Source organism: Hypomesus nipponensis, chromosome 27, assembly GCF_054491055.1.
Source record: "Hypomesus nipponensis isolate SF chromosome 27, ASM5449105v1, whole genome shotgun sequence".
Classification (NCBI taxonomy): domain Eukaryota; kingdom Metazoa; phylum Chordata; class Actinopteri; order Osmeriformes; family Osmeridae; genus Hypomesus; species Hypomesus nipponensis.
In genome coordinates, this window is record NC_140387.1 from 3,273,961 (window position 1) to 3,290,985 (window position 17,025).

General features: G+C 41.8%; 1 protein-coding gene across 1 annotated transcript; it reads left to right on the forward strand.

Moving 5' to 3' along the window:
* The first annotated feature begins 2,173 nt into the window (after nucleotides 1-2,173).
* s100z (S100 calcium binding protein Z) lies at nucleotides 2,174-4,544 on the forward strand. Its single transcript, XM_084693716.1, has 2 exons — nucleotides 2,174-2,314; nucleotides 4,386-4,544. Exons 1-2 carry the CDS (start codon nucleotides 2,174-2,176, stop codon nucleotides 4,542-4,544), a joined length of 300 nt encoding a protein of 99 aa, XP_084549842.1.
* Nucleotides 4,545-17,025: the final 12,481 nt, after the last annotated feature.

Here is a 17,025-nt window from a genome sequence, read left to right on the forward strand (position 1 = left end):
TGAGGTCAAACTGAGAATACACCCGACTCTCTAAATGATTTCTTGTGGTGTTTTCGAACACGCGGGTTAGCTGATGACAGGTTTTTTCGGTGACACTCTTGGGGAGACGTTGCGAACGTGTTTCATCACTTATGTACCTATATAATGATCGGAAAATGACTGTAACCATGGTAGGAAGAGAACGAGAGAAGAAGACACACCTGACGTCCCTCCAGAGGAGGTCTGAGGGGATCCAGGGGTTAAAAAAAGCAGCAGACTCCCCTGTGATGGCGAAGCGATTCAGATTCACTCCACGTCACATTACACACAGTCCTCAGCCTACGGATGTCATTCTAAAGCAACAATCTTTTTCTATTCGATTATTCACGTTTTTTTTTGCTATGTGCTTTGTGCTGGGTGCGCACAGGATACATTCAACAGCTGTACAACAGATACTTTTGCTGTTGTTTGCCAAAAATGGCATTGTCCAGAATGGCCCTGTTTTTCACTGTGCACATGGTAAAAAAGAATTGTTGAAAAGAAAACTTTGACCTCTCTAAGACCCACGGAAATGATTAAATAAGTAGACATGACAAGCCCCTTTAGACCTTTAACTAAAGAGAGGAAAAATATCTAAATATCATCAGGTTATTATGCAAGAATGCATAAACACAAAGTATCCGATCAGATGTCACGTGATCGTTCCATTGAGTGACTGTGATCCCTCCCCGTGTTAATTTCCAGATAGCCCCGTGCAGAGTTGTGTCCAGAGAACACCTTCTATCTCAAGGAGAACGTGTTCTTTCCCTGCTCAGTTCCATCCCAGAAGAACCACACATGGGGTCTGCAGAGCAAAGTTTGCGAGAGGAGAGACGGCCAAGATTTACACCAAACCCTAACACAACCCTAAATAAGTCAAATATAATGTAACCAGAGAGTCAGAAGGCTGAGCGGTGAGGGAGTCGGGCTAGTAATCAGAAGGTTGCCGGATCAATTTTCCCCCATGCCAAATGACGTTGTGTCCTTGGGCAAGGCACTTCAGCCTACTTGCCTCGGGGGGGGAATGTCCCTGTACTTACTGTAAGTCGCTCTGGATAAGAGCGTCTGCTAAATGACTCAATGTAAATGTAACAAACGCACAACTGAGATCTTCAGAATCACGTACATGTGTGCGCGCATTCCTGAATTCCCAAACAGCACTGTTTCTTGAAGCATCTGGTCCTGGTTATGAAGAGACGTTTTCAGTAGGATCACGGAAGGAGAACAAAAAACGTTAACTACTACAGCTGTATCAAAGCACCAATGTAACATTGTTTTTCCTCTTTCATCTATCTTATCCTCTGATAGATCTATGTACTGCACCTGTACAGAGAATATGGCTTTGAACCTTCATCTGACTCCTGGAAAACTCTATGTTGCATCAGTTCTGACCATCATAAAGATACTCTCATGCATTGGCGGAGCCAACCTCAACAACATCACAGCCAACATCAACTGTTTGGACAGTAAAGGTCTTCTCAATAAATATCGCAGTAACGTGTGTGTCCTCACAATCCCACATTCCCCACAAATCACAATAGTTGGGAGGTCAATTTTCAACTAACCTACTTTCAGTTGGAAGTTTATTTTTTGCAACATCGGGCCCTCTGTCGAACGTAAACATATCTTCAACTCGGACGTCTGCTCTGCCTGAATCCAAACTGTTTTCGAGTGTTCTCTAAGCCTTTTGAGCGCGAGTCTATTTTCATCCAGAAGGTCCTGAGAGGCAGGTGAGAGAGGCGTCTCTGAGGGCCCAGGTACGGCCCCTGGGATGGCCCAGGTTACACTGGTTCAGGGTTTGTTTTTCACTCTGCTTCTTTGATTAAAACTTGACACAGTTACCATGGGTCTCTCACCTGTGGAATTAATTATCAGCGGTGGTGTCATGCTCTCTGTCTCACTACTGATGTCCTCATAAACAAGTGAAGGCGTAGCACCTCACAAATCCTTTTTCTGCCGGACCATACCAAGCGAGTGCTCCTTTCATCCTCTGCAGATCCCACCGTTACTGAGCTGCATTGAGATACTTTGGACTTGGATTGTTACGGTACGTTATCTCCAATTCCTAACGCTGCTTCACATGGGTTTGAAAGGATATTTGACTTAAAAATATTTGTCTCCAGTAGGTCGTGAGATACTTTGATATCCTACAGCCATGCCTAGCCAACTTGAAGGTGCCATGGATGCCCTCATAGCAGTTTTCTACAACTACTCAGGAAACGATGGAGACAAGTTCAAGCTCAACAAGGGGGAACTGAAAGAGCTCCTCAACAGTGAACTTACTGACTTTCTCACGGTATGTTTGTCTTTTACATGTTGTATTTAACATTTCTGTTTAGAAGATTAATTGTTTTGAACAGTGTGAGAAATCAAAGGGTCTAAGTACAGCTTGGCCAGTGATAAACACCAGCTGTTTTCTGCTGACTCATTTACAGTGGTTTTGATGAAAAGGATTGCGTCAAATGATATGTATATTTAAGCTATTTTTAGTCGACACTGGGCAAGAGGCGTCTAAAGTTATTTATTTTCCCATTTGAGATAAGTTTCACAGTTAAGTTTCGTTTTACATACATTAGCTGTGTGGTGAACCTTAAATGATATGTTGTCTTGGATTAGAGATTTCTTCGTAATACTGAAATCTCTTGACATTTCCAGTTGCAAGCCCACACATCTGGCAGAAAGCAAGCACATCCAGCTATCTTTATGAGAACAAGATGTTAATACTGGAAATGGTCCATTGAATTTGACCTTTTTAACTAGAAAATAATTACTTTAATTGATCTATTGAGCAACAGTAATTCTACTACAACGAGCTGTTGGAGTGGTTGCTGTTTTGGCTGATGCCTTTGAAATGAAAGTTATGAATGGATTTATACAAGCATGTGTTCATTTAATTTAATGATTCACATCACAATTATTCAAAAAAGTGCATTTCAACTGAGCTGCTCTATAAATATTTGCAGCATGTTCTGGGAAAAAAAAGGATTCATTAGTTTGTGTGTGCGTGTTTGTGTGTGTGCGTGTTTGTGTGTGTGCGTGTTTGTGTGTGTAAGTGTGTGTGTGTGTGTAAGTGTGTGTGTGTAAGTGTGTGTGTGTTGGGGGTGGGATTGGCAACCTGCGTCAGAGCTTGTGCACAGGCCTCTGTGTGTGTGAGTGTTAGTGTGCGTGTGTGTGTGTGTGTGTGAGTGTTTGTGTGTGTGTGTGTGTGTGTGTGTGAGTGTTTGTGTGTGTGTGTGTGTGTGTTCTGGAGGATGTGCTCCTGTCTTGTGGGACTGTAGAGAGGAGCACAGGCTGGGGAGTGCAAGCTCTCCTCCCTCCTGTGGATAGAAGCCTGAGGTGATCGACGCATCATCATCAGTGGCCCACATCGCTGCCAAATATAGACACCCGCGTGATGTCATCCGCCATTCCGAAGCCCAGGCTCCGAGGAGCCAAAAGCGTGTCTTGGTCTTCAAGGAAGGCTGAGCTCACCCCACTAGCAAGGAGAAACACTCATGTACCAAGAATTAACATTTCATCCAACACAAACCAGTATTATTTAATGTGAAATATCAATAGTGTATTCATAATCTATGTTCATATTTTTTCACTGCTCACTCTTTTATGATTATTTTTTAATTCATGTCTCAAGCTAAGATCAACTTTCGGTAACTCTTAAATTTGAGACATTACGATGAGTTTCTTGACGATCAGAGGTTAAGAGCATTTGCTTCCAATAACAAGATGAACGTCCTCGGTGGGTCGTTTGTGAAGGTCCTCTGACCGAGGGGACACGAACAACACAGACACTGTGAAACGCCCCGGTTCTCAACGGACGTCGTCGAGTATCCTCGACACAACAACCTCAAGCCAGGCTTCTCCGTTCTGGGGACTTGAGAGGTGCTCTGAAGGATCTTGCCTCGGACGGGTCACTGAACACCGACAAGACTCTGGCCGCCGGCTGACTAGACCAGACTGTTATTCAGGAGCAGAAGCCCCTGAGTATGAAGAGAGTCGCTATCAAGCTCTTCCAGAGCCATCGATCTTCTGACTTGCCCAGGGTCTTTCTACTCCCGACTCTCCCATCTCAAACTGACAGACGGGCAGACATCTTCTGTAATTGAAGTCTGCTGTCCGGGGGGAGGTTGTTTCTTGCCCATGCAGCCAGAAGTGTGGATGGTTTCTAAGTGCCATTTAGACAAATTAATAACAGTCCATCGCCCCACTGTGCTTCATACTGTCAGTATGAATCAGAGACAAATACATACGTTAAAGGCTCTACAGTAAAACACTTACTTTTTTCCTCAATGTTTCCGATTTCCGCTTCTGTCGACGATTGTTTCATGGATTTGACTGTGATTAAAGTGCTATTTCTCTTCTTTTTCCAGTCTCAGAAAGATCCCATGCTGGTGGAGAAGATCATGAACGACCTGGACTCCAACAAAGACAACGAGGTGGACTTCAACGAGTTTGTGGTCCTGGTGGCGGCCCTGACCGTGGCCTGCAACGACTTCTTTCAGGAGAAGCAGAGGAAGAACAACAAGTAGCTGCCCCCCCCTGGACAGCCTCTAGGCCAGGGGTCCCCAACCCTGCTCCTGGAGGGGCTACCATCCAGACTGTTTTCACTTCAACCTCAATGGAGCACACCTGATTCTACAAATTAGCCGGATGATGAGCTGAATGGGGCTACATTCATTTTGCAGTTGAAGTGAAAACCTACAGGATGGTAGCTCTCCCAGGCATCTGGCTGATTCACCCTGGTTCCCTTGATTCATGACATGTTTACTCAGACACGCAGCTGGAACGGCTAGATTGTTTTAATGTCCCCTTAAGACACGCTAAAGATTATGTTTAGTCTTGTTGAGTTGTTGTCCGAAATCTTTTTTTTTTTTTTTCGTGAGCTTTTTCAAACATGCATGTTTGAAAACACGTTTAATATTCTTCTCTTGTCAATTCATGTCAACATTGAGGAAATTTGTTTGACAATATTTTGAGGCTTGTCACCCAGTGGCTGAACCACTAACAAGTGCTGTTCTGGTGTGCTTGGCAGTAGGACATCCTCAAAGATCACCACCTCATGTCCTATTATGTCTTGGCCTCCTGTTTGGTATTGTTTCATCAGAATCCTTACATAAGTTGCTCAGGTTATAGACTGAATGATTTAATCGGGTGTTCCTTGTACAGGTACCTCAGTTTTCTTGTGTTTATGCGAATGAATCTTGTGTCATGCAACATGCTACATTTCTTCAAGCCTGTCTGCCACGTAAGTTGATTTGACGCCTGTGTTAATTATTGTGAAACTTGGTCATGTACATTTCTGTTATCTAAAGTTTATGTACCAAAAGGTAGTAAATATATTGTTTTTGTGAAAGAATGACAGCATAATAAAATCTGTCTCGCAGACAGCTGATGGACGGATTTCTGTGTCAACATTCATGTGTGTCACAGGCAGGTCCGGATGTTCTCAGGATATGGATCAGTTCCTGAATGCTCATCTGCATGTAAGTTTCACTTTTGGGTCAATGCATCTCCTTTTCGAAGCGTGTCCTTCACTGTGGTTGGATCTGAAGGAGGCTGTGCTGAGCGGTTAGGGAATCGGCGATTAGGCAAGGCACTTTACCCTACTTGCCTCGGGGGGAATGTCCCTGTACTTACTCTAAGTCGCTCTGGATAAGAGCGTCTGCTTAATGACTACATGTAAACGTACATGTAAGCTGTGAGCGTAATAGTGGAAGTTGTATGTGAACCACTGTGAGCCGCTGTGATGTGGGCAGCTGTCCGTGTGACAGTTGGAGTCATGGGTGGTAGCTCACGATAATGACGTGTGATGATGAAATCCTCATGAACGCCTCGAGCCTCGGGAGCACTACCTATCATTCAACCACTCAACACCTCGTCCAAGACGCCCTCCCTGAAAACGCGATTCCCTCCAGAGACGAGGCAATGCGTCAATCCATCCAGCCTGTTTCTTTCTCCCCTGTCTGTTAGCGTGTCCTTCCAGAACCCCACATTAAGACAAAAAAACGACACCAAAAAACCCCATCCAAGATTGTTTCTTTATCCGCGGCTGAATCTTACAGGAGGTTTGACCTCCCCTCCCACGCCCCCTCCGCAGACAGACGTGTCTGTGAAGAGGGTCCCTCAGGGGAGATCAACATCCGTGACCCTACTTGTGTAATATGCCTGTGATTGGCTGTAATTGCACGAGATGACAATCCTAACAGTCTCCCAGGATGAGGTGACACCAATCATTTCCGTTTGCCGCGTTTCACAAAAGCTCTAATCGCAAGGTAGACTTAATCACTGGCTTCAGAACTGAACTTTTTTTCTTCTCCATGTATTAACAGAATTGCGTTTTTTGTTGGAAAGTTGGTATTTGCTTAACCTTGCTTGGCCTTTATGCTATCACCCACTTTGGGATGTAGGCTGTCCTTCTGTCTGTTGCAACACAGGAAAGGGATTCTTTGTTCGGGAAGTCATTGGTCAAGTATTGATGGCCCGATTGCCACTATCTCTGAGCAAGTCCTCTGGGAAGGACTGTCGCTATCAGGAAATGAGACAATGACAATCAGAGATCCTCAAAGGATAATGGAAGACAAATGGAAGGGTTTCCTACGTGTGTGGCCAGCCCATTAGCGGAGCTCTTTGTACATCTGACACGAGGAGATCAAGTGGATATCTTAAAGAAAGACCAGACTGACAAGCTGACATTAACAGGCAGGAGATGCACACACATACACACACACACACACACACACAGACACAGAGGGAGATTGGGGTATGCGTACAGCTCAGTGGTTAAGCATTTGCGTGCAGAACAAGAGTTCCCAGGTGCAAACCCACCCCTGGGCCATGTTTTGGATAAACGTAACTGCTGAGAGATTTCAGTGTTTCAGACAAACGAACACACATACACACAGACACACACACACAAAGAGACAGTAAACGTGGCGTCATGGTGACAGCAGTGATTGACATCAGAGCAGCGGCCTCTTCTCAAGGCATCACTGTGTGATCCAAGGGGAGGAAGGACTGAAATAGATATTCATGACAAATACAGAATGATGGGGTTCCTCACCCTATATAGCTCGGTTGTCCTTTGAAAGAGAGAGAAAGCGACAGAGAGAAAGCGAGAGAGAGATAGGGGGGAAGAGAGATAGCGAACGAGATATAGATGAAATGAGGAGAGATGAGAAGAGAGAAGGATTGTTTATTTCAGGGCAGATAAGGTGTCCACGGGGGGGGGGGGTATTGAAAGTGCCCCCCCCCAACAAGAGAGGAAAGGTCATGTGAATCACAAGAGGAAAACAACCCATTTACAGACCTAATAATAATCCATCAGCTGGGCCTTCCTGGAGCTCATGATATTTACTACAGACCCACACAGGGGCACAAGGCTATTTGCCGTCCCTCCAAGACCATTCGGCCGACCTGGAAAGCGTCTTTGTAAAAGGCCCCGGGCCTACCCCTTTCTCACGCCATCCATCCCCTCACCCCTCTGACACAATGTGCGTCACCCTCCGTCATCACTCCTCGTGTGTGTGTGTGTGTGCACGAATGTGTGTGTGTGTGTGTGTGTGGTGGTAGATCTCTCTGTGTCATCCTCGGGATATAATCTCAACAAACACCTGTCGTGTATTTCAGCTGAGTGATAGCTTCTCTCCCCGCAGAATGGGATCCAAGCGATAGGAACACTGGAGCAAGCACAGACGTAACGCCTGCAAACGCGACGCTTGTATCAACCAAAAAAAGAAAAGATTATTATTTTCCCTTCCCGCCGGAATGCAGCAAAATGGACATCCCTTCATCCGGCCACGTCAAAGCAGAGGCGAGCTCCATTGTCACGTTGATCGTGGCAAGCCTGTCAGCGTTGGTGCGGGTGTTCAGGGCCTATGTTCCCAGGTGGAGAGATGACGACCGGTGAGAGAGCGAGTATGTTTGTGTGTGTATGTGTGTGTGTGTGTGGTGGGTTTCAGACCGTTGGTACTGCAGATGAGCTGCTCTCGGCTTTGTGACTCGATGACCTCACACAAGCCTCGTGTTTCCGTCTCCGTGGAGAAAGAGGAAGAACGATTTGATCTTTTGGTGCCGATCTGGATCGTTCAGACTGTTGTCTCACCTCTAGACTTCATTTCAGTAACCGATGGAGGAACATCCTCCAGCAAACACTACATGAGAGCCTTGATTGTACAGAACAGCTTGATCTGCTCTGGAAAACCATGTGTTCCGCGTGTTCCTCCCCTGAGCCATGAAGACTGGCAGAGAGAGAGAGAGAGAGAGAGAGAGAGAGAGAGAGAGAGAGAGAGAGAGAGAGAGAGAGAGAGAGAGAGAGAGAGAGAGAGAGAGAGAGAGAGAGAGAGAGAGAGAGAGAGAGAGAGAGAGAGAGAGAGAGAGAGAGAGAGGTTTCCTTGTTTTTCTCCTGTCACTCTCTTTGGCACAACTTGAGAGTGAGAAGGAGAGAGAGACAGAGACAGAGTTTCACTAATTCTCAGTCCCACCGAGTACAGCCTAATCTGGCCTCTTCCCCGGAACTGAAAGGTTTGCGTTGGCATTGCATCACTTTCTCCTCCCCTGTGTGTAACGTTCTGTGTTTGACTTTCCTCGAAAATCCCGTTTGCAGCGGAAAGGAAAGTTTGCTTCGCTTGACAAACAACAAACATTTCCGCTGATGTGTTTCCACACGCTTTTGTCAACATGCGAAGGTGAAGGTGCACGGAGTGAAGCCCTGGGGAGTCCGGCACACAACACATGACTGGCTTACAGTCCCTGACAGTCAGGACAAGAAGATCTGAATCAGAATACAACCTGAAGACAATACAGTACAAAGCAATAAAATACTGAAACAGCCACACCTACCTCTAGGGTTAGGTTCAAACTGTCCCACTTTCAGTAGGTCTGGGGCCAGTGAGGCTGAGGCCAGTGAGGCTGGAGTTACTCTTCCAGTTCTAGATGCAGGAGGGAAAGTAGAGAGAGAGAGAGAGAGAGAGAGAGAGAGAGAGAGAGAGAGAGAGAGAGAGAGAGAGAGAGAGAGAGAGAGAGAGAGAGAGAGAGAGAGAGAGAGAGAGAGAGAGAGAGAGAGAGAGAGAAAGAGAGAGAGACTGTAATCGCAGTAAACTGCAGAGGAAGAGGGGAAGAGAAGAGGAGGAGAGGAAAGGAGAGTGTAGAAATAGGTGTGTTACATGACGCTCTGGCGAATCTCAAACTGCCAAAAAAGATCTGCACCACACCTGATAAGACAGCACTGAGCCCTGAAAAGTGGAGAAGCTTGACAATGACTGTAAGGGTGCTATTTTGAAGCATTTGGCTGAGCATGAATCTTGATAGGGTATTGGCTGGGAAGTGGATGAAGGGGGCTTTTGAAAAATCCACCCTTGTTGATGGCAAATAACCTGCTATATTTATCCTAATCCCTCATTTACAATAGGCATGCTCGAATCCTGAATAAATCACTGATTTATATTATTTCTGGAGAAAAAATCTGGAGATTACATATTTTGGGTTCCTCCGTCAGGAAGAAAACTATTGTTTTCATGAGTTTTATTATTATTATTCCTCTTCTCCTTGCGCTACAATACATGCGAGTGGGTACCCCCACACCAACTATGGGCCACATCAGACCATAGGGGGAACCACAGGAAACGTCCAAAAGTCCGATTTTCAAAGTGATAGCATTTCCACCCTATTGCTCAAATTATTCTGAAACTTGGTGTGCATGTTTTATTTCTCATGGCGAACAAAAAAGCCTGACGGAATCATAAGGTCCGGCTGATGTATTTTCCTATACTGTGATCATTTGGGAAAAACTTCAAAATTCCTCTTCTCTTGAACTAAAGGTCTAATTAGCTTGACATTTTGTACAAATATGTACGGCCGTCAGAAATGGTGTATTCTATGGTATGACCTCTGTGGTAATAGCTCTGTGATGACTCTCGTTCAGAAACAATGGCTCCAGATTAGTTTGAATCGATGAAATAAGTACCCCAAACCATCTTTAGAAGTTTTAATACCTTTGGGAAGCAGTTATAAGAACAAACATTCTTAAGAAATATTTTGTTGTTGTGGGTCACACATTCTGAAGGCCGTCAGAAATGGTGACCTATATGTGCTAATGGCTCTATGATGACTCTAAATCGGAAAAATGGCTCCACATTAGTGTTAAATTGATAAAATAACAACCCCAAACCATCTTTCGAAGTATTTGGGAATTAGTTACGGAGGGAACACACATTCTTACAAAATCGTTTTTTTTTTTTTGTGGGTCACACATTCTGACGGTCGTCAGAAAGGGTGTCCTCTATGGTAATGGCTCTATTACGACTCTAAATTTAAAAGAAAATGGCTCCAAATTAGTTTGAATCGATGAAATAACTACCCCAGACCATCTTTCAAATTTTTATACATTTTGGAAGCAGTTAGGGGAAAAAACATTCTTAAAACTCTTGTTTTATGTAGTTTTTGTGGGTCACACATTCTGAGGACCGTCAGAAATGGTGACCTCTGTGATCATGGCGCTATGATGACTCTAAATCGGAAAACATGGCTCCAGATGAGTGTTAAATTGTTGAAATACCAACCCTTAACCCTCTTTCGAAGTTAATACATTTGGGAAGCAGTTACGGAGGGAACAAACATTCTTAAATAATCGTTTATTTTTTTGGTGGGTCACACATTCTGACGGTCGTCAGAAATTGTGACCTATGTGGTATTGGCTCGATGACTCTAAATCAGAAACAATGGCTCCAGATTAGTGTGAACTGATCAAATAACAACCCCAAACCATCTTTCGAAGTTGTAATACATTTTGGAAGCAGAAAAGGTGGGAAAAACATTCTTAAATAATCGTTTTATTTTTTGGGTGGGTCACACATTCTGACGGCCGTCAGAAATGGTGACCTATATGTGGTAATGGCTCTATGATGACTCTAAATCGGAAAAAAGGCTCCACATTAGTGTTATATTGATAAAATAACAACCCCAAAACATCGTTCGAAGTATTAATACATTTGGGAATTAGTTACGGAGGGAACGCACATTCTTACAAAATCGTTTTATTTTTTCGGTCGGTCACACATTCTGACGGCCGTCAGAAATGGTGATCTGTGGTAATGGCTCGATGACTCTAAATCAGAAACAATGGCTCCAAATTAGTGTGAACTGATAAAATAACTACCCCAAACCATCTTTCGAAGTTGTAATACCTTTGGGAAGCAGCTACGGTGGAAAAACACATTCTTAAATCCTTTTTTTCATGTATTTTTTTTGTGGGTCACACATTCTGACGGTCGTCAGAAATGGTGTCCTCTATGGTAATGGCTCTATTACGACTCTAAATTTTAAAAAAAATGGCTCCAAATTAGTTTGAATCGATGAAATAACTACCCAAGACCATCTTTCGAAATTTTTATACATTTTGGAAGCAGTAAAGGTGGGAAAAACATTCTTAAAACTCTTATTTTATGTAGTTTTTGTGAGTCACACATTCTGACGACCGTCAGAAATGGTGACCTCTGTGATAATGGCTCTATGATGACTATAAATCGGAAAACATGGCTCCAGATGAGTGTTAAATTGTTGAAATAACAACCCTTAACCCTCTTTCTAAGTTAATACATTTGGGAAGCAGTTACGGAGGGAACAAACATTCTTAAATAATCGTTTTATTTTTTTGTTGGGTCACACATTCTGACGGACGTCAGAAATGGTGACCTATATGTGGTAATGGCTCTATGATGACTCTAAATCGGAAAAATGGCTCCACATTAGTGTTAAATGGATAAAATAACAACCCCAAACCATCTTTCGAAGTATTAATACATTTGGGAAGTAGTTATGGGGGGAACGCACATTCTTACAAAATCGTTGTATTTTTTTGGTGGGTCACACATTCCGACGGCCGTCAGAAATGGTGACCTATGTTGTAATGGCTATATGGTGACTCTAAATCAGAAACAATGGCTCCAGATTAGTGTGAATCGATGAAATAACTACCCCAAACCATCTTTCGAATTTTTAATACATTTTATAAGCAGTTACGGTGGGAACAAACATTCTTAAAAAATATTTTTTTATGTAGTTTTTGTGGGTCACACATTCTGACGGCCGTCAGAAATGGTATCCTCTATGGTAATGGCACGATGACTCTAAATCAGAAACAATGGCTCCAAATTAGTTTGAATCGATGAAATAACTACCCCAGACCATCTTTCGAAATTTTAATACATTTTGGAAGCAGTAAAGGTGGGAAGAACATTCTTAAATAATCGTTTTATTGTTTTTGTGGGTCACACATTCTGACGGCCGTCAGAAATGGTGACCTATGTGGTAATGGCTCGATGACTCTAAATCAGAAACAATGGCTCCAAATTAGTTTGAATCGATGAAATAACTACCCCAGACCATCTTTCGAAATTGTAATACATTTTGGAAGCAGAAAGGGTGGGAAAAACATTCTTAAAACTCTTATTTTATGTAGTTATTGTGGGTCACACATTCTGACGGCCGTCAGAAATGGTGACCTATATGTGGTAATGGCTCTATGATGACTCTAAATCGGAAAAATGGCTCCACATTAATGTTAAATTGATTAAATAACAACCCCAAACCATCTTTCGAAGTATTAATACATTTGGGAATTAGTTAGGGAGGGAACACACATTCTTACAAAATCGTTTTATTTTTTTGGTGGGTCACACATTCTGACGGCCGTCAGAAATGGTGACCTATGTGGTAATGGCTCTATGATGACTCTTAATTTAAAAAATGGCTCCAAATTAGTTTGAATCGATGAAATAACTACCCCAGACCATCTTTCGAAATTTTAATACATTTTGGAAGCAGTGAAGGTGGGAAAAACATTCTTAAAACTCTTATTTTATGTAGTTATTGTGGGTCACACATTCTGACGGCCGTCAGAAATGGTGACCTCTGTGATAAAGGCTCTATGATGACTCTAAATCGGAAAACATGGCTCCAGATGAGTGTTAAATTGATGAAATAACAACCCTTAACCCTCTTTCGAAGTTAATACATTTGGGAAGCAGTTACGGAGGGAAAAACATTCTTAAATAATCGTTTTATTTTTTGGGTGGGTCACACATTCTGACGGCCGTCAGAAATGGTGACCTATATGTGGTAATGGCTCTAAGATGACTCAAAATCGGCAAAATTGCTCCACATTAGTGTTAAATTGATTAAATAACAACCCCAAACCATCTTTCAAAGTATTAATACATTTGGGAATTAGTTAGGGAGGGAACACACATTCTTACAAAATCGTTTTATTTTTTGGGTGGGTCACACATTCTGACGGCCGTCAGAAATGGTGACCTATGTGGTAATGGCTCTATGATGACTCTTAATTTAAAAAATGGCTCCAAATTAGTTTGAATCGATGAAATAACTACCCCAGACCATCTTTCGAAATTTTAATACATTTTGGAAGCAGTGAAGGTGGGAAAAACATTCTTAAAACTCTTATTTTATGTAGTTATTGTGGGTCACACATTCTGACGGCCGTCAGAAATGGTGACCTCTGTGATAAAGGCTCTATGATGACTCTAAATCGGAAAACATGGCTCCAGATGAGTGTTAAATTGATGAAATAACAACCCTTGACCCTCTTTCGAAGTTAATACATTTGGGAAGCAGTTACGGAGGGAAAACATTTCTTAAATAATCTTTTTATTTTTTTGGTGGGTCACACATTCTGACGGCCGTCAGAAATGGTGACCTTTATGTAGTAATGGCTCTATGATGACTCTAAATCGGAAAAATGGCTCCACATTAGTGTTAAATTGCTCAAATAACAACCCCAAACCATCTTTAGAAGTATTAATACATTTGGGAAGTAGTTACGGAGGGAACACACATTCTTACAAAATCGGTTTATTTTTTTGGTGGGTCACACATTCTGACGGCCGTCAGAAATGGTGACCTATATGTGGTAATGGCTCTAAGATGACTCAAAATCGGCAAAATTGCTCCACATTAGTGTTAAATTGATTAAATAACAACCCCAAACCATCTTTCAAAGTATTAATACATTTGGGAATTAGTTAGGGAGGGAACACACATTCTTACAAAATCGTTTTATTTTTTGGGTGGGTCACACATTCTGACGGCCGTCAGAAATGGTGACCTATGTGGTAATGGCTCTATGATGACTCTTAATTTAAAAAATGGCTCCAAATTAGTTTGAATCGATGAAATAACTACCCCAGACCATCTTTCGAAATTTTAATACATTTTGGAAGCAGTGAAGGTGGGAAAAACATTCTTAAAACTCTTATTTTATGTAGTTATTGTGGGTCACACATTCTGACGGCCGTCAGAAATGGTGACCTCTGTGATAAAGGCTCTATGATGACTCTAAATCGGAAAACATGGCTCCAGATGAGTGTTAAATTGATGAAATAACAACCCTTAACCCTCTTTCGAAGTTAATACATTTGGGAAGCAGTTACGGAGGGAAAAACATTCTTAAATAATCGTTTTATTTTTTGGGTGGGTCACACATTCTGACGGCCGTCAGAAATGGTGACCTATATGTGGTAATGGCTCTAAGATGACTCAAAATCGGCAAAATTGCTCCACATTAGTGTTAAATTGATTAAATAACAACCCCAAACCATCTTTCAAAGTATTAATACATTTGGGAATTAGTTAGGGAGGGAACACACATTCTTACAAAATCGTTTTATTTTTTGGGTGGGTCACACATTCTGACGGCCGTCAGAAATGGTGACCTATGTGGTAATGGCTCTATGATGACTCTTAATTTAAAAAATGGCTCCAAATTAGTTTGAATCGATGAAATAACTACCCCAGACCATCTTTCGAAATTTTAATACATTTTGGAAGCAGTGAAGGTGGGAAAAACATTCTTAAAACTCTTATTTTATGTAGTTATTGTGGGTCACACATTCTGACGGCCGTCAGAAATGGTGACCTCTGTGATAAAGGCTCTATGATGACTCTAAATCGGAAAACATGGCTCCAGATGAGTGTTAAATTGATGAAATAACAACCCTTGACCCTCTTTCGAAGTTAATACATTTGGGAAGCAGTTACGGAGGGAAAACATTTCTTAAATAATCTTTTTATTTTTTTGGTGGGTCACACATTCTGACGGCCGTCAGAAATGGTGACCTTTATGTAGTAATGGCTCTATGATGACTCTAAATCGGAAAAATGGCTCCACATTAGTGTTAAATTGCTCAAATAACAACCCCAAACCATCTTTAGAAGTATTAATACATTTGGGAAGTAGTTACGGAGGGAACACACATTCTTACAAAATCGGTTTATTTTTTTGGTGGGTCACACATTCTGACGGCCGTCAGAAATGGTGACCTATATGTAGTAATGGCTCTATGATGACTCTAAATCGGAAAAATGGCTCCACATTAGTGTTAAATTGATCAAATAACAACCCCAAACCATCTTTAGAAGTATTAATACATTTGGGAAGTAGTTACGGAGGGAACACACATTCTTACAAAATCGGTTTATTTTTTTGGTGGGTCACACATTCTGACGGCCGTCAGAAATGGTGACCTATAGTAATGGCTCTATGATGACTCTAAATCGGAAAAATGGCTCCACATTAGTGTTAAATGGATAAAATAACAACCCCAAACCATCTTTCGAAGTATTAATACATTTGGGAAGTAGTTATGGGGGGAACGCACATTCTTACAAAATCGTTGTATTTTTTTGGTGGGTCACACATTCTGACGGCCGTCAGAAATGGTGACCTATGTGGTAATGGCTCTATGATGACTCTAAATCAGAAACAATGGCTCCAGATTAGTGTGAATCGATGAAATAACTACCCCAAACCATCTTTCAAATTTTTAATACATTTTATAAGCAGTTACGGTGGGAACAAACATTCTTAAAACATATTTTTCTATGTAGTTTTTGTGGGTCACACATTCTGACGGCCGTCAGAAATGGTATCCTCTATGGTAATGGCACGATGACTCTAAATCTGAAACAATGGCTCCAGATTAGTGTGAATTGATGAAATAACTACCCCAAACCATCTTTCAAATTTTTAATAAATTTTATAAGCAGTTACATTTGGAAGCAGTTAAGGTGGGAAAAACAATCTTAAAACTCTTATTTTATGTAGTTTTTGTGGGTCACACATTCTGACGGTCGTCAGAAATGGTGTCCTCTATGGTAATGGCTCTATTACGACTCTAAATTTAAAAAAATGGCTCCAAATAAAAAAATGGCTCCAGAGTAGTGTGAATCGATTAAATAACTACCCCAGACCATCTTTCGAAATTTTAATACATTTTGGAAGCAGTTAAGGTGGGAAAAACATTCTTAAAACTCTTATTTTATGTAGTTTTTTTGGGTCACACATTCTGACGGCCGTCTGAAATGGTGACCTATATGTGGTAATGGCTCTATGATGACTCTAAATCGGAAAAATGGCTCCACATTAGTGTTATATTGATAAAATAACAACCCCAAACCATCTTTCGAAGTATTAATACATTTGGGAATTAGTTATGGAGGGAACGCACATTCTTACAAAATCGTTTTATTTTTGTTGGTGGGTCACACATTCTGACGGCCGTCAGAAATGGTGACCTATGTGGTAATGGCTCGACAACTCAAAATCAGAAACAATGGCTCCAAAATAGTGTGAACTGATAAAATAACTACCCCAAACCATCTTTCGAAGTTGTAATACCTTTGGGAAGCAGCTACGGTGGAAACACACATTCTTAAATCCTTTTTTTTTTATGTATTTTTTTTGTGTGTCACACATTCTGACGGTCGTCAGAAATGGTGTCCTCTATGGTAATGGCTCTATTACGACTCTAAATTTTAAAAAAATGGCTCCAAATTAGTTTGAATCGATGAAATAACTACCCCAGACAATCTTTCGAAATTTGTATACATTTTGGAAGCAGTTAAGGTGGGAAGAACATTCTTAAAACTCTTATTTTATGTAGTTATTGTGGGTCACACATTCTGACGACCGTCAGAAATGGTGACCTCTGTGATAAA

Excerpts from the sequence above, each read along its gene's own strand:
- s100z (XM_084693716.1), top strand. The coding sequence starts at position 2,174 with ATGCCTAGCCAACTTGAAGGTGCCATGGATGCCCTCATAGCAGTTTTC. Across the intron at positions 2,315-4,385 it reads AACTTACTGACTTTCTCACG|TCTCAGAAAGATCCCATGCT; the intron begins GTATGTTTGTCT and ends TTCTTTTTCCAG.